Raw genomic sequence first — 23,641 nt, 5'->3', positions numbered from 1 at the left:
TCAATATTATATGTATACTAGTTGTGCCCGGCCATGCATTGCTGTGGCGAAGTATGGTGGTATGGGAAATAAAGTATTGAGGAATTGGTGGTAGTTAAGGTAAAGGGTAAACGTTTTCCCCTGACGTTAAGTCCAGTCATGTCTGATTCTGGGGGTTGGTGCTCATCTCCATTTCTAAGCCGAAGAGCCGGCGTTGTCAGTAGACTCCTCCAAGGTCATGTGGGATGACTGCATGGAGCGGCGTTACCTTCCCACCGGAGCAGTACCTATTGATGCACTCACATTTACATGTTTTTGAACTTCTGGGTTGGCAGAAGCTGGGGCTAACAGTGGGGGCTCTGTCAGTTCCCCCAATTCAAACCTGCGGCCTTTCGGTCCAGAAGTTCAGCAGCTCAGCGCTTTAACATGCTGTGCCATCAGGGGATATTATTTCCTAAAGGCTGTGAATATACAATATTTCTGATTGTTTTTTTTTTTGTCTGTTGGAGGCAAGTATGAATGCTGCAATTAGGAAAAATGATTAGGATGTAATGGCCTTGCAGATTTAAAGCCTGGCTGTTTCCTCCCTGAGTGATTTTTTTGTTGGGAGGTGTTAGCTGGCCCTGATTGTTTCCTGTCTGGAATTACCTTGTTTTCAGAGTGGTGTTGTTTGCGATATTTTATATGCTTCTACTGTCTGTGGCCCTGAGAAAACAGAGGATTGGCCAGACTTTGATGATGGGAATCCTTTGTTGGGAGGTGTTAGCTGGCCCTGATTGTTTTCTGTGTGGAATTCCCCTATTTTCAGAGTGTTGTTCTTTATTTAGTGTTCTGATTTTAGAGATTGTATTGTTCTGTTTTATTATACCACATTAATTTTTATATATTCTGATTTTAGTGTTTTTGAATACTTGGAGCCAGATTGTATTCATTTTCACGGTTGACCGCAACACAATAATAATAATAATAATAATAATAATAATAATAATAATAATAGTAAGGATAGTAATGATAGTAATAATAATGACTTTGGTAATACATAGTGCTTCACTGCCTTCTCAGCTTCCTTTCTGGAAGAATCCTTTCTTGGGAGGTGTTAGCTGGCCCTGATTGTTTCCTTTGTGGAATTTCCAATTTCCTTGCTTTATTTACTTTCTTTATTTCTTTATTTCTTTATTACTGTCCTGGTTTTAGAGATTATATTGTTCTGCATTATTCTATCCTAGAAATTATTTCATATCAAAGTAGAATCTCACTTATCCAACATTCGCTTATACAATGTTCTGGATTATCCAACACAGTCTGCCTTTTCATAATCAATGTTTTTGTAGTCAGTGTTTCAAATTCATTGTGATATTTTACTGGTAAATTTGTAAATACAGTACAGTAGAGTCTCACTTATCCAACATAAGTGGGCTGGCAAAATGTTGGATAACCGAATATGTTGGATAATAAGGAGGCGTTAAGGAAAAGCCTATTAAATATCAAATTAGGTTATGATTTTACAAATGAAACACCAAAACATCATGTTAGACAACAAATTTGGCAGAAAAAGTAGTTCAATAAGCAGTAATGCTATGTAGTAATTACTGTATTTATGAATTTAGCACCAAAATATCACGATATATTGAAAACATTGACTACAAAAATGCGTTGGATAATCCAGAACGTTGGATAAGCTAGGCTTGGATTAGTGAGACTCTACTGTACAATAATTATTACATAGCATTACTGCATACTGAACTACTTTTTCTGTCAAATTTGTTGTTAAACATGATGTTTTGGTGCTTAATTTGTAAAATCATAACCTAATTTGATGTATAATAGGCTTTTCCTTAATCCCTCCTTATTATCCAACATGTTCGCTTATCCAACGTTCTGCCAGCCCGTTTATGTTGGATAAGTGAGACTCTACTGTATATTGATCATCTTATATTATCTGCTTAGAACTGGATTATATGAGGCCCCTTCTTCACAGTTGTATAAAATGCACACTGAAGTGGATTATATGGCAGTGTGGAGTCAAGATAATCCAGTGCAAAGCAGATAATATAAGATTATAAATGGGTTATATAGCTGTGTGGAAGGACCTTGAGTCTACACTGCCATATAATCCAGTGCAAATTAGATAATCTGTGGAAGAAGAGTAAGTGAGGCCTAAATTTTCCTGTCCCCTAACTGAAACCTGGCTGTCCCTTGGTTGCTAGGCAACGAAGTTGGCAGAGATTAGCCCTCTAAACTGGCAGCAATTGGATAAAAACAATTATTGCTCTCCCTCTAATTAGGACTTTATTTTTCTTTTCTTTTTGTTGTATCAACCTAGAGGCGTGGATGATGGGTTGTGTTGTCAAATTTCGAGGTTGGGGGGCCTGTAGTTTTGTTGTTTTGTCCACTGCCCTGATGCCATCACTCTTTTATATATATAGATAGATTTACAGCATTTTTACCCCGCCTTTCTCACCCGAGGGGACTCAAGGCAGCTTACATAAATTGGCAATATTCAATGCCAAAAACAATACACTAAAAGCAACAGCTCGTACAAATCAAATAACAATACACAGTAAAAACACATTATACAAAGTTTTAAAAACATGTATAAATTATAAATCCATTCATCTGAGATCCTCATATGTAAATCTTAGTTCAGACCATTTGAAATCATTGTACTTATTCATTAAATGCTTCCGCACATAACCATGTCTTTAGGGTTTTTCTAAAGCTCTGGAGAGTTGGGGCCTGCCGAATGTTGCTGGGGAGGGTGTTCCACAGCCGAGGAGCCACCATGGAGAAGGCCCTGTCCCTCGTTCCCACCAGCTGACTAATTCTTTAGTTTTTGGATAAGTCCACCACAAATGATAGAAAGTTCCAGTTATTTTTTGCATTCTCAACATATGTTGGATCTTTTCTATATCTTTGAGGGTTTTTCTGGAGTTCTGTATAATCTATATACCATTTTATTAAAATTTTATTTGATGGTTTAACTCCTTGTAAATTGTAGTCATTCTGTGTTGTCGAAGGCTTTCATGGCCGGGATCACAGGGCTGTTGTATGTTTTTCGGGCTGTATGGCCATGTTCCAGAAGTATTCTCTCCTGACGTTTCACCCACATCTATGGCAGGCATCCTCAGAGGTTGTGAGGTATGTAGTCATTCTTTCTAGAGGTCTTCCCATTCTCCTAGACTTTTTGCTCGGCCTACATATTTTCACCAACTGAATCATGGGTTCTTTTATTTCTTCACTAATTGTAAAATCTTTCAGAAGAAATTGATGCAGCTTCCCAATTGGTTTGTATTTTGTCCATAATACTTGGTTCCATTGATTCTCCGATTCTGAAATAAATTACTCTCCAAGAAAAAGCCTCCCGAAGCCTATTGTCTATTTGTCTAATTCTACCTTTCTTTCACAGAAGAAATGTGATTATTGGCTGAGAATTTTGGAGCAGAGCCTGTTCAGGGATTTCTGTTCCTTGAAAGAAGAGGGAGGAAAAGCATCTTGGATACGGTTCGGTTCTTCATCAAAAGTGGTTCCAACATGGAGAGACCCAACTCACCTGGGCCTGAGGGTGGTTCCAACATGGAGAGACCCAATTCATGTGGACCTGAGGGTGGTTCCAACATGGAGAGACCCAACTCACCTGGGCCTGAGGGTGGTTCCAACATGGAGAGACCCAATTCATGTGGACCTGAGGGTGGTTCCAACATGGAGAGACCCAACTCACCTGGGCCTGAGGGTGGTTCCGACATGGAGAGACCCAATTCATGTGGACCTGAGGGTGGTTCCAACATGGAGAGACCCAACTCACCTGCACCTGAGGGTGGTTCCAACATGGAGAGACCCAATTCATGTGGACCTGAGGGTGGTTCCAACATGGAGAGACCCAACTCACGTGGACCTGAGGGTGGTTCCAACATGGAGAGACCCAACTCACCTGGTACTGAGGGTGGTTCCAACATGGAGAGACCCAATTCACGTGGACTTGAGGGTGGTTCCAACATGGAGAGACCCAACTCACCTGCACCTGGGGGTGGTTCCAACATGGAGAGACCCAATTCACCTGGACCAGAGGGTGGTTCCAACATGGAGAGACCCAACTCACCTGCACCTGAGGGTGGTTCCCACATAGAGAGACCCAACTTACCTGGACCTGAGGGTGGTTCCAACATGGAGATACCCCATTCACCTGGACCTGAGGGTGGTTCCAGCATGGAGAGACCCAACTCACCTGGACCTGAAGCCGGCAGGGCACCCGAGAGCAGTGGGGAATCCGGGGAAAGAACCTCGCAGACAGTCCTAAATGCGCACATACAGCGCCAGCTCTTCAGGCAGTCCTCCTACCAAGAGGGTGAGGGACCCAGAGAGGTTTGCAGCCACCTCCACGATCTCTGCTGCCAGTGGCTGAAGCCAGAGCAACACACCAAGGCTGAGATGCTGGACCTGGTGATCCTGGAGCAGTTCCTGTGCATCCTGCCCCCAGAGATGGGGAGCTGGGTCCGAGAGTGTGGGGCAGAGACCTCTTCCCAGGCCGTGGCCCTGGCGGAAGGCTTCCTCCTGAGTCGGGCAGAGGACAAGAGGCAGGAAGAACAGGTGAGAGCATTTTCTGTTGGTTCCACTAACCTTGGGACTGATGAATAGATTAAACATACATCCTGCTTTTCTTCCAAGATCCGACCCCAATGGGGGATAAGCCAAAAGGTTGTTCCCTCTTCCTCTTTTCCCACCTGCTCTGCCCCTCCTGCTGTCACCTCCATATCCACTGCAAGCTCAGTTCCTGCACAACTCAGAATTGTTGACCCCAGATATTCCATTGAAAATGATGGGATTTGGAATATAGCTAGTCTCAGAATGAAGTTTTTGTTCATTTGGAAAAAAATCCTTTTCTAATCTTTCTCCATACTACCTCTGAATTTCTCTGTGTTCTTTTAGGCCCCAAACAACTGTATTGAAGTCCAGCGTGATGTCCCTACATCAGAGAAATCTCCTTCAGACACCACCCAGAGGCTCCAGCAGAAACACCTCAAGCAGAAAGGAGATGGAGCTGCAGCCTTGCAAGGTAAGAAGGAACTCTTCTGGGAGTTTTGGTGTTTTATGCTAGTGCAAATTCCCCTTTGCCGGGATTGTAGCACATCCACAATCAGTTTGAGCTTAAGGTGCACATGCAGGATCATTTGTCCTTGAGATGAGTATAAAGGTATGGAATGGATAAATGTGGTGAAGCCAATGTAAATATTGTACAGAGATGGAAAAAGCTGAGCTCATGGATGAAGGAAAAGTTATACTGGAAATTGTGGTATGGCTATGAGGTGGGGGGAGAAAGAAAAGAATGAATTGAACTAAGATATATTAGAAAAATAAGTGGATAATATAGAAAGGAGGAAGAGTGACAAATAGGAAGGGGGTGGGGAAATGTATGAAATAAATGTACAAAATCTACTGATATAACAACAACAACAACAACAACAAGAAAATTAATGATCAAATTGGACCATGGGCCACAAATACTGGGCTGGAGAATGCCCCCTATATTCATATGAGCCTGAGACATGTTTATGTGGTCAGCTTTCCACACCTTGCTCTCTCTTCCAGGGACTGGAATGATGTTGTCGACAAATGGAGTGGAACTGAATCAGGTAAGCAGAGGGATTCCTGGGAAAGGAAGACTGGAGCTCCCTAGGTGTCATTTATTCCAGGCACAGTCATCGAAAATCTCTTGCAACAGAAAAGATTGAATCGGAGTTTCTTAAAAGTGAGATACTGAAGGCATAATTGTAAATAGTGCCAACAAGAGGCAAAAAATAACAGAAATCTAAAGAAACCAGAATAAATGTGCAAAGATCTTTCAGCTGAGCTAAGACTTAAAAGGGATGTATAGAAGAAATGCAAAAAGAGGTCTGGATGGGTGGGAATCTCTGAAGCAGAATTCAAAAGACTAACCAGTATAAGCAGAGAAAAGTTCTGACAAGCTAAAGCAGAAGATGATCTCAGGCTTGCCAGAGAAATTTAAAACAGCAAAAGGGGGTTCTTTGGTTGTGTCAGTAGAAGGAGAAAAAAAGAGCAAACACTAGGGTTTGATCAACTGTCTCCCTTCCTGAGCTAGTTAGGGTGGTCTCAGGGTTGGAGTTGGAGTCTCAGTGGCTAATAGTGCTGGGAGATCTCAATATCCATCCTGAGACCACCCTGTCAGGAGTGGCTCATGACTTCATGGCCTCCATGACAACCATGGGTCTGTCTGAGGAGATGTCTTGCCCTACCCATGCTGCTGGACACACTTTGGATGTTGTTTTCTGTGCAGGATGGAATGGTGGTGATGATGGTGTCGAGGAACATGATTATAGTTCCATTGTCGTGGACCCATCACTACACTCTCTGGGAATCCAAACCTCTGTAGGGGTGGGGGACCAATTAAGATGGTCCGTCTCAAGAGGTTTATGGATCCGGATGGGAACGTTCCTGTCACCTTCGCAAGCAATTCTGTTGAAGCTCTGGCTGACCTCTGGAATGGGGAAATAGCCAGGACAGTGGATAATTTAATGGACAATTATTGGCCAGTGTCCAACCTCCCCTTTTTGAGCAATGTCTTGGAGCATGTAGTGGCCTCCTCACTCCAGGGATTTCTGGATGAGATGGATTATCTAGATGCATTTAGTCTGGTTTCAGGCCTGGCCATGGAACCGAGACAGCTTTGGTCTCCTTGGTGGATGACCTATGCAGTGTGCTAGACGGGAGTGTGTCCCTGTTGGTTCTTCTGGATCTCTCAGCAGCTTTCGATACCATTGACCATGGACTCCTTTTGGGTTGTCTCATTGGGATGGGACTGGGAGGCACTGTTTTATAGTGTCTCCAGTCCTTTCTGGAGGGCTGTGGCTAGAAGGTGGTGCTGGGGGACTCCTGTTCGAACCCCTGGCCTTTGATTTGTGGGGTTCCACGGGCTCAGTTTTGTCCCCCATGCTGTTCAACATATACATGAAACCACTGGGAACAGTCATCCGGAGTTCTGGCGTGCGGTGTCACCTATATGCAGATGATACCCAACTCTACTAGTCCTTTCCACCTAAAGCCAAGCAAGCAATCCTGACACTAAACCAGTTGCCTTTCATCAGTAATTTACTGGATGAGGGAAAACAATTTGCAACTTATTCCAGATAAGACACTGGTACTCCTGGTCAGTCAGAAGGCAGATTAGCGAATAGGAATCCAGCCTGTGCTGTATGGGGTCACATTCCCACCTGAAGACACAGGTTCACAGTTTGGCCGTTCTCCTGGACTCAGCGCTGAACCTGGAGATCCAGGTGTTGGAGGTGGTCAGGAGGGCCTTTGTACACTTAAAACTTATGCGCCAACTTTGCACAACCCCAGATAAGGATGGGTGAGAAAGTTTATCTGAAAATACACCTGCAGTCCACAGGAATCTTAGAAGTCACAGAGAGTCTGTGAGAAACAACAGTGTGAAAAATCACACCGGCAAGGGAGTCAAGGTCACAGGTATGACTTCATGATTTGCAGACCTTAAATCAAGGAATTGTTTCCTTTAGAATTCAGATCAGGCAACACTGCATAACAGTGAGGATCTTGAGTTTTGCTTCAAGTTCATGTTTTAGTCTAGGATCCTGGGAATTTTGGATTCATGTTTTTAAGACATGTCTACGGTCTTGGTTTTGGATTCATGTTCATGTTGGGATTCTTGCTTTCCTGGATTCATCCCCATGTTCTGATGATGGTAGTTCCTGTACCTTGTTTTATAGAACAGATTTGTAATGTTTGGAATATTGCCTTTGGAATGTTTTTTCCTATTTCTAGTTTGATTTTGGGCTGCATCCAAAGGAATATAGTGCCAAGATTAAGGGAAGTCATAGTGTTCTTTCTGCTTTGGTGAGATCTCACCTAGAATAACACTGTGTCCAGTTCTGGGCACCACAATAAAAGTTGTATATTTTAAGAATCAGATTCCATTTCTGATTCTAAATATCAATTAAGAAATGGATGTTATGGTGGCAAACTGGTTGTCTCTACAAAGCTTAAACTATGGCATGGAAGCCATAGCCCTTTCTCTTTCAAACAACAGGATTGTAAATCTACCTTAAAGATTTTCTTGTTACTATTTTTCTTGATAGCCCTTATGTGAGAAGGATTCTTTTTCTTTTTCCACCAGGGCCCAATTGCCTTTAAGGACGTGACTGTCAATTTCTCCCTGGAGGAGTGGGTTCTCCTGAATCCTGATCAGAGAGTCTTGCACACGCAGATCATGGAGGAGATTCGTGGGATTTTAGACTCTCTTGGTAAGGCCCCCTCATTGATGGAGATTTCTATTTCGAAATGCAGTATCTCAGTCAGCAGCTCCCTAGTGGGAGCAGGATCCTAAATCATCACAGTTACTGAGAGTTCTCATGGCAAGGCTTATGTTAGAAATATGAGGGTTATCCAGAAAGTACATTACGTTTTGGAATTAAAAATGAATAAAGTATAGGAGAAAACATTTACCATATGCAGTTGAAATCACAACCAAATACCACATCTCACGTATTCGCCATTCAAATCTAGGCACTTATCATAGCGATAAATGAGCTTGGAAACTCCTTCCCCACTAAATTCTGCCGCCTCCGTTGTCAACCCTCCCCCTATCTGCAGCTGCGCAACATCGCAGACCATTGTTGGAAGCAAGGGGCGACTATGCCCCTGGCTGTCTGTCATTCAGGCAACTCCACCCCCTTCCCTTCCTGGCTGAGAGCTCTGAGCTAAGTGGTGACAGCCAGGACTCGCCGCTGAACCGGGATGCCGGGGGATGCTCAGCTGGCCCAGGTAGGGACAGCCATCCCAGTTCAGCGTCGAGCCCTGGCCATTGCCGCTGGGCTTAGAGTGCTCAGCTGGGAAGGGAAGGGGGCGGAGCCTCCTGACTGATGGACAGCCAGGGATATCATTATTATTATTTCTTGATCATCTGGAAAAAAATACACTGTTTTGTCGAAGGCTTTCATGGCCAGAGTCACTAGATTGCTGTAGGTTTTTCAGGCTGTATGGCCATGTTCCAGAGGCATTCTCTCCTGGTGTTTTGCCCACATCTGTGACAGGCATCCTCAGAGGTTGAGGTCTGTTGGAGACTGGGGAAGAACCTACAGCTCGAAAAACCTACAGTAATCCAAAAAATACACTGTTTTCTCAAAATGTTAATTGCCCCCCCCCCATTAGTGTTTCTTTGTATTGACTCTTGTTTTCCAAAGTTTTAATTTGTATTTATTTTACTCTTGGTAACGGAGGGTTGATATATACATCTTAGGACCTAAATACCCTAAAAGTACCAACTCCCATCTGATTTTGGAAGCTACGCAGAGTCAGCCATAGTTAGTACAGTAGAGTCTCACTTATCCAAGCCTCGCTTATCCAAGTTTCTGGATTATCCAAGCCATTTTTGTAGTCAATGTTTTCAATATATTGTGATATTTAGGTGCTAAATTCGTAAATAAAGTAATTACAACATAACATTACTGCATATTGAACTGCCTTTTCTGTCAATTTTGTTATATAACATGATGTTTTGGTGCTTAATTTGTAAAATCATAACCTAATTTGATGTTTAATAGGCTTTTCCTTAATCCCTCCTTATGATCCAAGATATTCGCTTATCCAAGCTTCTTCTGGCCCGTTTAGCTTGGATAAGTGAGACTCTACTGTACTTGGATGGAGCTGCAGGCTGTATTTCTGCAGTGTTGTCGTAAACTGAAAGCTGTTCTGTGTCATCTCCCTTCCTTATATGATTAGTTGTTTTTTTTTAACAGAAAATGTCCAGCAAGAAAAGCCATCAGGAGCATTTCATCGTAAAAGGAAGTTGCAGCATTGCAAAGAAGATGAGAATCAATCCAAAGCATTGCGAACGACCTCACCATCATGTGCAACAAGAAACACAGAGCCAACTAAATTGACTGAATCAGATCATGATGATAACGACAAGATACCAATATCTGAGCTTCCACCTGGACCACCAGCAAGTCAAGACCATCTTACAGTGACCACAGCAACACCATTAGCACCTTCAATTATTGACCTAACTGGGACCGACACCAAAGATGTGGATGATGATTTATTAGGAGATGCAGTCCTGCCATCTAGTCCGCAAACCATTGAAAATGTAAGTAGATTTAATTTTAACTGATTAGTACACCTATTAGGAAAACATCATTGGCTTAGGCTTGTCCAGTTTGTTTAGCTCTTGTTGAAAAGAGGGAGGAATGGAGGTGGAGGATGAAAAGGGCACTTTTCCAGAATTCTTTGTTATAAAATATCTCAGAGCTATTTTTGGGTAGATTTTATTAACATATACATTCAGTGAATCTGTTAAGAACCGCCACCTTAATTTTAGAAAACAATTTGTGTTTATCATGGTTTACATTTATAATTAATATGCAAAATCTACCTTTCCAATAGGCCACTGTCACAAGGTTTATTTTATTTCCAGTTTTAATTAAATATTTCATAATAAGGTATTATAGGTATTGATACTGCACTGCATTAAATCCTTGAAATCTTTAAAAAGTTAACATACACCATATACTATTTTTTTCAGGAACTAAGCAGAGACCTATTATCGATTTCAGATGATTGTGGAGAGTGGCCATCCAAAATAAATGATGAGGTCCGGAAAATACTTGTGAAACGAGGACCTCAGCAAGTCACTGACAAAGATTTTCCTCGGGACAGTAGGGGTAGGAGATTTACCTCAAAACATTATACAAGGAAGCTGCGCAACGGAGAGCAAGTCGACAGGATTTGGCTACTATATTCTGTATTGAAAAATGCAGTTTTTTGTTTTGCTTGCAAAGTTTTTGGAAACGCTAATTCTTCTCTTGCTAATAGCCAAGGCTATTCTGACTGGCGTAACTTGTCCAGGCTTTTGACCAGTCATGAGAAATCCTCTCATCATATTACAAACTGTACATCTTGGCATGAACTCTCTGCACGTTTACGTTTAAACAAAACTATTGATGCAGAACATGAAAGGCTTATTCATGCTGAAACTGGACATTGGCATCAAGTTTTGAAACGCTTACTATGTGTAGTACAGTTTTTGGGGACTCAAGGATTGGCATTTCGAGGGAATAAAGAGGCTCTATTTGAACGTAATAATGGCAACTTTTTAAAAATGGTAGAACATATAGCAAAGTTTGATGCTTTTATGGCCGAACATCTGAGAAGAATCACTTCCAAAGAAACACACGTTCACTATTTGAGCAAAAATGTCCAGAACGAGTTTGTTAGTTTCTTGTCAGCCAAGATCCAGGGCAATATTTTACAACAATTACATCAGGCAAAATATTATTCTATTAGATTAGACTGCATTCCCGATGTTAGCCACACTGAACAAATGACGTTGGTGGTAAGATTCATAAAAATTGAAGCAAATGAAGATGTCTCAATTAAGGAACATTTTTTAGGCTTTGTTCCTGTTACCCATTCTTCAGGTGAAGGTCTCACAGAAATTTTACTCAAAGTGTTAGAGGCACGAGGCATTCCTTTAAAATCTATGAGAGGCCAGGGCTATGACAGTGCTTCTGCAATGAAGGGAAAGCATTTTGGAGTCCAGAAGAGGATCCTTGAGTTAAATCCTAGAGCCTTTTATGTACCATGTGGAAACCACTCCCTGAACTTGGTCTTAAATGATGCAGCTCTGTCTTGCAGCGTTGCAGTAGACTGTTTCAGCACCATACAAGAAATCTTTAACTTTTTTTCAAGTTCTACTGAAAGATGGAGTATTTTGTCAAAGCACGTTTCAGTTCTCAAAGTCAGACCGCTCTGCATTATTAGGTGGGAAAGTAAAATCGAGGCATTGTTGCCTTTGAGGTTCCACATTGAAGAGGTATATGATGCCTTATATGAAGCTTCTCAAGAGCAGAAATTTGGTGCATTTGGTAGGAACGCTGCTATCACGCTTCTAAAGAAACTGAAAAGCTTCAAGTTTCTATGCTGTTTAGTGACATGGCATGAGATCCTGCATAAGATAAATATGTTGAGTAAACGGTTGCAAAAAGTCACAAATAATCTTCAAAGTTCTATGGATGTTATTAAGAATGTAAAATCATTTCTAGAAAAGATGAGATCTGATGAAGGTCTAAATGGCGTCATTAAAGATGCAAAGGAACTTGCAGAAAAAATTGATGTTGCTGCTGACTTTGAAAAAGAAACGCTAGTTGGACCAAGAAAAGTAAACAATGAGAGTGAAGATGAAGCTGCACATTCAAGTGAGAGTGAAGATGAAGCTGCACGTTCCAGTGAGAGTGAAGATGAAGCTGCACATTCCAGTGAGAGTGAAGATGAAGCTGCACATTCCAGTGAGAGTGAAGATGAAGCTGCACATTCCAGTGAGAGTGAAGATGAAGCTGCACATTCCAGTGAGAGTGAAGATGAAGCTGTACATTCTGATAAAGAATCTTTTAAAGTCAACTTCTTCTTTGTTGTGCTTGACACAGCAATATCCTCATTAAAGGAGAGACTTGAGCTAATGGAAAACCATAGTGAAAGTTTCAAATTTCTGTATGATATTTCAAGGCTTGGGAAAAGTTTGAATGAAACAGAATTGAAGAATGACTGTCAACATCTTCAAACCGTTTTGAGCGATGGAGAAGACTGTGATGTGAACGGTGATGATCTGTTTGATGAGCTACAAATATTTGCACCTATGCTGCCCCCTGGAAGCAACCCAGCTGAAGCCTTGTCTTTTCTAACCAAACGTGGTTATGTGGATACTTTCCCAAATGTTTATATTGCATTGAGAATTTTGTTAACGCTTCCAGTATCCATGGCCAGCGATGAAATGAGTTTTTCAAAATTAAAATGTATAAAAAACTACTTAAGATCATCTTCGGGCCAAGAGCGCGTGAGTGAACTAGCAACTTTGGCCATTGAAAAAGACTTGTTGGATGAAATGGAAACAGACTTACTAGTACGTGAGTTTTCAAAACGGAAAGCCAGAAAAATCATGGGGCTGCGTTCTCCAAAACAAAACTGATTGACAGACGCAAGAAGCATGCAATTGAGTTGTCTGTTATATTAGCAAGCCCAAAGTTTGCAAAATCTTCTGAAGACACAGAATGACCAGGAAACCTTTGTGCAGTACTTGTAGACAAAAATAAAAACAAAAACTTAAAATTGTTGCTAAGTTTAATAAAATGTTTGCACTCTTTAAAAAAGTTAATTTTGTTAATTCTATGTAATGTAAATATATGAACATAATGATGTAAATAAACTTCTGATTTGTAAGGTAACTCTTTTGTCTATTCTGGTCACCTCTACCTTCTACCTTTTATTTTCAGTGATTGGTTGGGGGGGGGGATACTGTTTGCTTACACTTGAAAATTACCTAGGGCTGGCTCCACTATATTTGCCCCTCCTTTGTAGTAGTGATCTGCAAGGCTAAAATGTGAAAATCAGTGACACCCTTCTAACAAAACTCTGAATTAAGCCTACTTGTGATGGGTGCTTTTGTTGTATTTCCCACCCAAGTATGTGTTCCTCCTCCTTGGGAAAAGGGAGCAGTGGAACTTGGCCCAGGGATGATACATTCTTTTTCTATTGTAAATGGAGGCTCTGCTCTGCTCCCTGGATTGATTGGTTACCTTTATCCAAGCAGTGCTTGGATACATCCCAAAAAATGATAGAATGATCTCAATTCGAGTTCAAGATAAGCCGTTTAACATCACAGTGATTCAAATATACGCCCCAACCACAGCTGCTGAAGAAGCAGAATTAGATCAGTTCTATGAGGATCTGCAGCACCTACTGGATATTACACCAAAAAGAGACATTATTTTCATTACAGGAGATTGGAATGCTAAGGTGGGCAGTCAAATGACAACCGGGATCACAGGAAAGCATGGTTTGGGACAACAAAATGAAGCAGGGCGTAGGCTGATAGGATTTTGCCAGGAAAACTCACTGTGCTTAACAAGCACTCTCTTCCAACAACCTAAAAGATGGCTTTATACATGGACTTCAGATGGTCAACACCGAAATCAGATTGACTACATCCTTTGTAGCCAAAGGTGGCGGACATCCCTCCAGCTGAATGTAGTTCAGATCTCAGACTTCTTATTGCACAATTTAGAATCAGACTGGCGAAAATACACAGACCAATTAGATATGATCTCACAAATATTCCTAGTGAATATGCAGTGGAGGTGAAGAATAGGGACTAGATTTCAGGGACTAGATTTAATAAATAGAGTCCCAGAAGAACTATGGACAGAAGTTCACAACACTGTTCAGGAGGCGGTGGCAAAGTACGCCCCCCCCCCCAAAAAAAAGAAAACCAAGAAGGCAAGATGGTTGTCTGCTGAGACACTCGAAGTAGCCCAAGAAAGAAGGAAAGGAAACAGTGATAGGGGGAGATATGCCCAATAAAATGCATAATTAAATCAACTATTTTTAAACAAGCAATGCATGGAAGTGGAAGAAGACAATAGAATAGGAAGGACAAGAGACCTCTTCCGTGCATAACGGAGACCTGGTTGGATGAGGCAGGTGGGGTCAATCTCACTCAACGCTGTCCTTCCGGGTACTCCGTGCAGCACCAACCAAGATCTGGAGAACGGGGAGGCGGTGTCGCAGTGATCTACAAGGATTCCATCCCCCTGATCAGATGCCTCATCCTGCAGTCAACCTTGTTCGAATGTGTCCATCTGAGGGTGGGTGACCGGGACAGATTGGGGATTCTGTTAGTGTACCAACCACCCCGCTGCACTACCGTCTCCCTGCCTGAACTAGCGGGGGTGGTCTTGGGCCTGCCGTTGGAGTCTCAGCGGCTTTTGGTGCTGGGGGACTTCAATGTCCATGCTGAGACCATCCTGTCTGGCACAGCTCAGGACTTCATGGCCACCATGGCAATCATGGGGCTGTCCCAATTGGTATCTGGTCCCACCCACAGAGCGGGACACACATTAGACTTGGTTTTCTGCCAGGGATGGGAGGAAGGTGGCGGAGTGGAGGAGCTTACCATTGCCCCTTTGCCATGGACCGACCACCGCCTGATCAGGTTTAGACTCACTGTGCCCCCCAACCTCCGCAGGGGTGGAGGACCTATTAAAATGGTCTGTCCCAGGAGGCTTATGGATCCAGATGGATTCTTGACAGCTCTTGGGGAGTTTCCCGCTGCCTCGGTTGGTGATCCTGTCGATGCTCTGGTCTCTCTCTGGAATGGGGAGGTGGCCAGGGTAATAGACACAATCGCTCAGGAACGTCCCCTCTTGAGTACCCGAGCTAAACCATCTCCTTGGTTCACCGAGGAGTTGGCAGCAATGAAGCGAAAGAAGAGGGAACTAGAGTGTGTGTGGCGTTCGAAGCAGAAAGAATCAGACCAAACACGGCTGTGTTCCTACCTAAGGACATATGCCACGGCAATAGATGCTGCAAAGAATGCATTCTTCGGAGCTAATATTGCGTCTGCAAAAAACCGTCCAGCTGAGCTGTTTCGAGTTGTCAGAGGTTTGTTAAATCCCATCTCTCAAGATGGGATCCCTGACAGCTTGGCAGCCCGCTGTGAAACATTTGCTCGGTTCTTTGCGGACAAAGTTGCTCTGATCCGCTCAGGCTTTGACACCATATTAATGGCAGTCTCCGAGGATGTAACATGAGCACCTGCTTGTCCCATTTTGATGGATTCATTTCAATTGGTTGAGCTTGAGGATGTGGACAAGGTGCTTGGAGAGGCGAGGGCTACCACATGCATCCTAGACCCCTGCCCATCCTGGCTGGTGAGAGAAGCCAGAGGAGGATTGGCCAAGTGGGTGAAGGTGGTGGTGAATGCCTCCCTTTGGGATGGCATATTTCCAGCGAGCCTTAAATTGACTGTGATTAAACAGCTGTTGAAGAAGCCATCACTGGACCCCACTCAATTGGACAGCTATCGGCCTATTTCCAATCTCCCCTTTTTGGGCAAGGTCCTGGAACGTGTAGTGGCCGTGCAATCTCCAGGCATTCTTGGTTGACACTGATTTTCAGATCCAGCACAGTCTGGTTTCAGGCCGGGGCATGGTACCGAGACAGCCTTGGTCGCCTTAGTCGATGATCTATGCCGAAAGCTGGACAGGGGGAGTATGTCCCTGCTGGTTCTGCTGGACCTCTCAGCGGCCTTCGATACTGTTGACCACGGTATCCTTCTGGGATGCCTTGCCGAGATGAGGCTCAGAGGTACTGCTCTGCAGTGGCTCCAGTCCTTCCTGGAGGGTCGATCCCAGATGTGGTCATTGGGGGACACCTGCTCGGCCCCACAACCATTGACTTGTGGGGTCTCCCAGGGTTCAATGCTGTCCCCCATGTTGTTCAACATATACATGATGCCGCTGGGAGAGAGAGTTTCGGGGTGCGGTGTCATTTGTACACAGATGATGTCCAGTTCTGTCACTCTTTCCCACCTGTCACTAAGGAGGCTGTTCAGGTCCTGAATCAGTGTCTGGCTGCTGTATCGGACTGGATGAGGGCTAACAAATTGAAATTGAATCCAGACAAGACAGAGGTCCTCCTGGTCAGTTGTAAAGTTGAACAGGGTATAGGGTTACAGCCTGTGTTGGACGAGGTCGCACTCCCTCTGAAGATGCAGGTTCGCAGTCTGGGTGTTCTCCTGGACTCATCGCTGAGCCTGGAACCCCAGATCTCAGCGGTTGTCAGGGGAGCATTTGCACAACTAAGACTTGTGCGCCAGCTGCACCCATGCCTTGGGAAGTCTGACTTGGCCACAGTGGTCCACGCTCTTGTTACATCCCGTTTAGACTACTGCAACGCACTATATGTGGGGCTGCCTTTGAAGACTGTTCGGAAGCTTCAATTAGTCCAACAGGAGGCTGCCAGGTTAATAACTGGAGCAGTGTACAGGGAGCGTACCACTCCTCTGTTACGCCAGCTCCGCTGGCTGCCGATTAGCTACCGAGCACAATTCAAGGTGCTGGCTTTAGCCTATAAAGCTCTAAACGGTTCCAGCCCAGCTTATCTGTCCGAACGTGTCCCCCGCTACGACCCACCTCGAAGTTTAAGATGCGGCTGGTGGGGACGAGAGACAGGGCCTTTTCAGTAGTGGCTCCCTGCCTATGGAACGCCCTCCCCATTGAAGTCAGGCAGGCTCCCTGCTTCCTGTCTCTCCGAAAGAGAACAAAAACGTGGTTATGGGACCAGGTATTTGAGCATGAGTAGCAGCAAAAATGAGATATGAATATATGATCTACTGACAGAACCCCACCTGGACATGGAAAGCACCTTAAATGTATATTTAAATGTATAATTATGTATATTTTTAATGTATATTCTAAATTTTATTGTAATTTTTAATCTTGATGATTTTTAAATTTGATGAAAACTGTTTTTTGATGTGTATGTTCATATTGTAAGCCGCTCTGAGTCCCCTGATGGGTGAGAAGGGCGGGGTAGAAGTGATGTAATAAATAAAATAAATAAATGCAGGGAACAAAACCAACCTCTGTACCTGGCATTCATTGACCTTGCAAAGGCATTCGACGCATTGAATCGCAGCGCTCTCTGGACCATCCTCCAAAAAATCGGGTGCCCTGACAGATTTGTGAACATCCTGCGGCTCCTCCATGATGACATGATGGCAACAGTCTTGGACAGCAACGGCTCCCAAAGTGACCCATTTAAGGTGGAATCAGGTGTCAAGCAGGGATGTGTTATTGCCCCTACCTTATTTTCTATCTCTTGGGAAGACAGGCGGACAAATGTCAGCGTGTTTGAGGAAGCAAAGACCACCAGCATTGAAGCGATGCTCCTACGCCATCAACTCCGCTGGACTGGCCACGTTGTCTGAATGCCCGATCGCCGTCTCCCAAAGCAGTTGCTCTACTCCGAACTCAAGAATGGGAAACGTAATGTTGGTGGGCAGGAAAAGAGATTTAAAGATGGGCTTAAAGCCAACCTTAAAAACTGTGGCATAGACACTGAGAACTGGAAACCCTGGCCCTTGAGCGCTCTAATTGGAGGTCAGCTGTGACCAGCAGTGCTGCAGAGTTCAAAGAGGCACGAATGGAGGGCTTAAGGGAGAAAAGTGCCAAGAGGAAGGATCATCAAGCCAACCCTGACCGAGACCGCCTTCCACCTGGAAACCAGTCCTCACTGCAGGAGAACATGCAGATCAAGAATAGGTCTCTTCAGCCATCTACAGACACACCCCCAGGACCCCACGACTGGAAGACCATCGTCCTCGGCCTATGAGGGATCGCCTAAGTAAGTAAGTAAGTACCAAGTCACCTTGTCTGTCTCCTGAGAAATCTGTATAAAGACCAAGTAGCCACAGTAAGAACAGACCACGGAACAACAGATTGGTTCAAGACTGGGAAAGGAGTACAGCAGGGCTGTATACTTTCACCCTAACTTGTACGCAGAACATATCATGAGACGTGTGGGGCATGATGAATGCAAGGCTGGAGTTAAAATTGCTGGAAGAAACATTAACAATCTTAGGTATGCAGATGATACCATTCTGATGGCTGAAAGTGAAGAGGAGCTGAGGAGCCTTATCACCAAGGTGAAAGAAGAAAGTGCAAAAGCCGGGCTGCAGCTAAACATCAAGAAAACCAAGATCATGACAACCAGACTGATTGACAACTGACAAATAGAGGGAGAAAACGTGGAGGCAATGACAGACTTTATATTTCTAGGTGCGAAGATCACTGCAGACGCAGACTGCAGTCAGGAAATTAGAAGACATTTTCTTCTTGGGAGGAGAGCCATGGCCAACCTCGATAAAATAGTGAAGAGCAGAGACATCACACTGGCAACGAAGGTCTGCATAGTGAAAGCAATGGTATTCCCCATAGTAACCTATGGATGTGAGAGCTGGACCATAAGGAAGGCTGAGCGAAGGAAGATAGACGCTTTTGAACTCTGGTGCTGCAGGAAAATCCTGAGAGTGCCTTGGACCGCAAGAAGATCCAACCAGTCCATCCTCCAGGAAATAATGCCCGGCTGCTCACTGGAGGTAAGGATATTAGAGGCAAAGCTGAAGTATTTTGGCCACATCATGAGGAGACAGGAAAGCTTGGAAAACATCATTATGCTGGGGAAAATGGAAGGAAAAAGGAAGAGAGGCCGACCAAGGGCGAGATGGATGGACGGTATCCTTGAAGTGACTGGCTTGACCTTGAAGGAACTGGGGGCGGCGATGGCTGACAGGGAGCTCTGGCGTGGAATGGTCCATGAGGTCACAAAGAGTCGGAAACGACTGAGTGAATGAAGAAGAAGAAATGATTGGCTGATGAAAATGATTAAAATCATGAGCATGGACAGATTAAGACAACAATTAGATACAGATCAAAAAGGAAATGGATTTGACATTATTGATAAACTATATATAAACTTTTCCCCAAGGGAACAGAGCGGTATATAAATTAAATAAATAAATAAGAAAGTAGGACAAAAAATGTATATACAGTAGAGTCTCACTTATCCAAGCCTCGCTTATCCAACGTTCTGGATTATCCAAGCCATTTTTGTAGTCAATGTTTTCAATATATCATGATATTTTGGTGCTAAATTCGTAAATACAGTAATTGCAACATAACATTACTGCGTATTGAACTACTTTTTCTGTCAAATTTGTTGTATAACATGATGTTTTGGTGCTTCATTTGTAAAATCATAACCTAATTTGATGTTTAGTAGCTTTTCCTTAATCCCTCCTTATTATCCAAGATATTCGCTTATCCAAGTTTCTGCCGGCCCGTTTAGCTTGGATAAGTGAGACTTTACTGTATGTCCTCTGGGAACTATTCAAACTTCAGAGGAGAAAAAGTTGGAAGAGAAAGATACTAACTATGGATTATGATTCACGACGAAGAAGATACTAACTATGGACTATGATTCACGAAGGAAACGGATTGGACATTATTGATAAACTATATGAAACAAGAAAAACAATCAGAATATTTATTTATTTAATTAATTAATTTATATACCCCTCTTCTCCCCCAGGTCTTACATAATGGCAGAATGCCACATATAATTCAACATGTAAAAAACCAAACATAAAATACAAATGAAAGCTGGTATCCAAATCAAATTAAAACAATTAAAACCATGTGACCATTACAAAAGGGGAAATTTCAAGCCAAAGTCAGGGCCAGTCTGTGTTTGAATGACTATTAATCCATTAGGTCATATCAGATCATATCTTAGGGTGGGCCAAATGCTTGATCCCACAGCCAGGCCTTCAACTGCTTCCTGAATGACATGAGTGAGGGGGCTTCTCTAATCTCCCTTGGCAAGGAGTTCCACAGCCACGGAGCCACCACCAAAAAAGCCCTGTCTCTTGTTCCCGCCAACCGCACCTGTTATTATTATTGACACAACGACGTTGTATGACACAGCAAACAAGATAGATATGCTGGATTTCATTTCACAAAATCACAAGTCGAACACTTCCCAAGTGTCTAGGGCTGTGTGATGTATTTTCGGATGATGCGTGCAGATCCCAGTAAGGTGGCCTTTTGCAGTTGGCAGATCGTAATTTTGTCAATGTCTATTGTTTCCAAATGCCGGCTGAGATCTTTTGGCACGGCACCCAGTGTGCCCATCACCACCGGGACCACCTGCACTGGTTTCTGCCAGAGTCTTTGAAGTTCAATCTTGAGGTCCTGATAGCGGCTGAGTTTTTCCTGTTGTTTTTCATCAATCCGACTGTCACCTGGGATGGCAACATCAATGATCCAAACCTTGTTCTTTTCCACAACTGTGATGTCTGGTGTTTTGTGTTCCAGAATTTTGTCAGTCTGGATTCGGAAGTCCCACAGTATCTTTGCGTGTTCATTTTCCACAACCTTTGCAGGTGCCACCTTGACGTGGTGGTGGGGCTTAACTGCTCCAGTGATGACTGAGGGCTGTGCTGGCGGTAGTGTAACTACCGGCAGGTCCAACCAAGCCAGAGAGGCCTCAGGTGAGGAGCAGAACTAAGAGCACCTAACCCATTAGCATTATGGAGAATCAAACCCAAACGAAGTCTATTCTGGCTTGGTCGTCACCCAGGATAAAAAGGACCGCGGTGGATGCTGCTGATTCTGGACATCCATCGACAAGTGGGCTACGGAATCATCAAAACCCAAATGAACAGTCACAGAAGCGGCAGAAATACACAATGCCAGAAAACCGCACAATTATTATTATTATTCTAAAGTAGGACGAAAAATGAATATATGTCCCCTAGGAACTATTCAAACTTCAGAGGAGAAAAAGTTGGAAGAGAAAGATACTAACTATGGACTGTGATTCATGACGAAAAAGACTGGAAGTCAACAATTTTTCTTTTTTAAATTTTTTTAACCTTTAACCCCCCCCCCTTTTTTTTTATCTACTCCCCACTTCTTATCTTATACCCCTTTTTATTATTTTACTGAAAACTTTCAATACAATTATTTTTAAAAAAACAAATGGTGGGAGGGTCTCTCACCGGCTGTTGGAGAGTGCCTGGTTGGCTGACTGACTCCTTCTCACTCAGTGAAATGGCAGTTAAAGATGGCGGGAGGTTCTCTCAGCAGCTGTTGGAATGACAGTTAAAGATGGCGGGAAGGCCTCTCAGCGGCTGTTGGAGAGTCCCTGGTTGGTAGGCTGGCTCCCTCTCTCTTTCTTCCACCTTGGTTGTAAATTTCTAGTTTGTGGATGTTGTTTTTTCGGCCAGGATTCCAGAATTGAACACAGTGCTTCTGTTGAGGCCTAGCCAAAGGAAAAGCTGCTCGTGCTATTATTTCCCTTGATGTGCAAATCGTGTCACTGGCTAGCATTTCCCTGCGCCTGTCACACACACTTTGATGTTTTTTTTTGAAAGGATTAACCATGTTATATATCCTTGATTTTGTTATTGGTTGTGGTAATTTAATCTAAGTCCCTGGATCTTATATACAGTAGAGTCTCACTTATCCAAGCTTCTGGATAATCCAAGCCATTTTTGTAGTCAATGTTTTCAATATATCATGATATTTTGGTGCTAAATTCATAAATACAGTAATTACAACATAACATTACTGCGTATTGAACTACTTTTTCTGTCAAATCTGTTGTATAACATGATGTTTTGGTGCTTAATTTGCAAAATCATAACCTAATTTGATGTTTAATAGGCTTTTCCTTAATCCCTCCTTATTATCCAAGATATTCGCTTATCCAAGCTTCTGCCAGCCCGTTTAGCTTGGATAAGTGAGACTCTACTGCAGGGATCCCCAAACTAAGGCCCGGGGGCCGGATGCGGCCCTCCAAGGTCATTGACCTGGCCCCCGCCCTCAGTTTTAGACTTAGGCTCACCCAAAGTCTGAAATGACTTGAAGGCACACAACAACAACAATCCTACTTAACTTGAGTATCTCATTGGCCAGAAGCAGGCCCACATTTCCCATTGAAATCCTGATAGGTTTACACTATGTTGGTTAAAACTGTTTTTATTTTTAAATATTGTATTGTTCTTTCATTTACTAATATTGTGCTGTGGTAATAATATAATATATTGTGTATACATATAATATTGCTAATGATATTATAATGTAATAAAATATAATATTTATTTATTTATTACAGTATTTCTACCCCGCCCTTTAATATATAATATTATATATTAAATGTAATATTAATAATATTACGGTATAGTGGTATAGTACAATATAGTAATATATAATTCTGATATTATGCTATGCTAATAATATAATATATTGTATGCACATACAACTTGTAAGCCGCTCTGAGTCCCCTTTGGGATGGGAGAGGGTGGGGTATAAATGTAGTAAATAAATAAATAGTTGTTGTTTGGGAGTTTTTTGCAATATTTTTTTTCAAATGATAATTCAGCCCCTCAACAATCTGAGGGACCATGAACCGGCCCTCCACTTAAAAAGTTTGAGGACCCCTGCTCTACTGTATTAAGGAAGTAAGTTTGTCTGTAGAGTAAAAAAAACAAATAATCAGGAACAGTGTTTGTGTAATTAATACAAGCTTCCCAAGTAGTTTCCATCTCCCATGTCTCCCCCCCAGAGGAGTCCCATGGATTTTAGCCCCATCCAAGTGATCTAGAAAAAGGCCTGGGCCAGCCTCCCTCCCTGCAGGGGAAAAAGGGTCTCCACGGATGCCGTATCTCCTATCCCTGTTGCTGTTGCTGTTATTATTATTGTATTTATTTATACCCCGCTTTATCTCTCTCAAAGGAGATTCGAAGCAGCTTGACATAAAAGCATCACCATACAATTTATAATATGCAAATGTGCAAACATTAACACAGAATTAAATTTATTTATTTATTTATTTATTTACAGTATTTATATTCCGCCCTTCTCACCCCGAAGGGGACTCAGGGCGGATCACATTATGTACATATAAGGCAAACATTCAATGCCCATAAACACATCGAACAGAGACAGACACACACAGACAGACGCAGAGGCAATTTAACCTTCTCCTGAGGGGATGTTCGATTCTGGCCACAGGGGGGAGCAGCTGCTTCATCATCCACTCTGATGGCACTTCCTCACTTCTTCATTCCAACGTTGTAAATTAGTTAAACTTGCCTCCCCACTTTTATAAGTGGTACCTTATTTCCTACTTGATAGATGCAACTATCTTTCGGGTTGCTAGGTCAGCAACGAGCAGGGGCTATATTTTATTTTTAATTGACGGGTGCTCACCCTGCCACGGGCTGGCCTCGAAC

General features: G+C 43.0%; 1 protein-coding gene across 1 annotated transcript; it reads left to right on the top strand.

The window, feature by feature from the left end:
* The first annotated feature begins 33 nt into the window (after nt 1–33).
* Nucleotides 34–14,717, top strand: LOC100558310 (uncharacterized). The gene is made up of 6 exons (XM_062973317.1): nt 34–4,563; nt 4,903–5,029; nt 5,563–5,606; nt 8,126–8,252; nt 9,747–10,096; nt 10,532–14,717. Exons 1-6 carry the CDS (start codon nt 3,511–3,513, stop codon nt 12,968–12,970), a joined length of 4,140 nt encoding a protein of 1,379 aa, XP_062829387.1. The 5' UTR covers nt 34–3,510; the 3' UTR covers nt 12,971–14,717.
* The last annotated feature ends 8,924 nt before the right edge of the window (nt 14,718–23,641 follow it).

Source organism: Anolis carolinensis, chromosome 2 (genome assembly GCF_035594765.1).
Source record: "Anolis carolinensis isolate JA03-04 chromosome 2, rAnoCar3.1.pri, whole genome shotgun sequence".
Lineage (NCBI taxonomy): Eukaryota > Metazoa > Chordata > Lepidosauria > Squamata > Dactyloidae > Anolis > Anolis carolinensis.
Note: the sequence above shows the minus strand (reverse complement) of the source record. Positions and strands in the feature narration are given on the sequence as shown.

Coding starts and splice junctions, on each gene's coding strand:
- LOC100558310 (XM_062973317.1), top strand. CDS start 3,511: ATGGAGAGACCCAACTCACCTGGGCCTGAGGGTGGTTCCAACATGGAG. Junction 8,253..9,746: donor TGGGATTTTAGACTCTCTTG/GTAAGGCCCCCT, acceptor TTTTTTTAACAG/AAAATGTCCAGCAAGAAAAG. Junction 10,097..10,531: donor GTCCGCAAACCATTGAAAAT/GTAAGTAGATTT, acceptor TATTTTTTTCAG/GAACTAAGCAGAGACCTATT.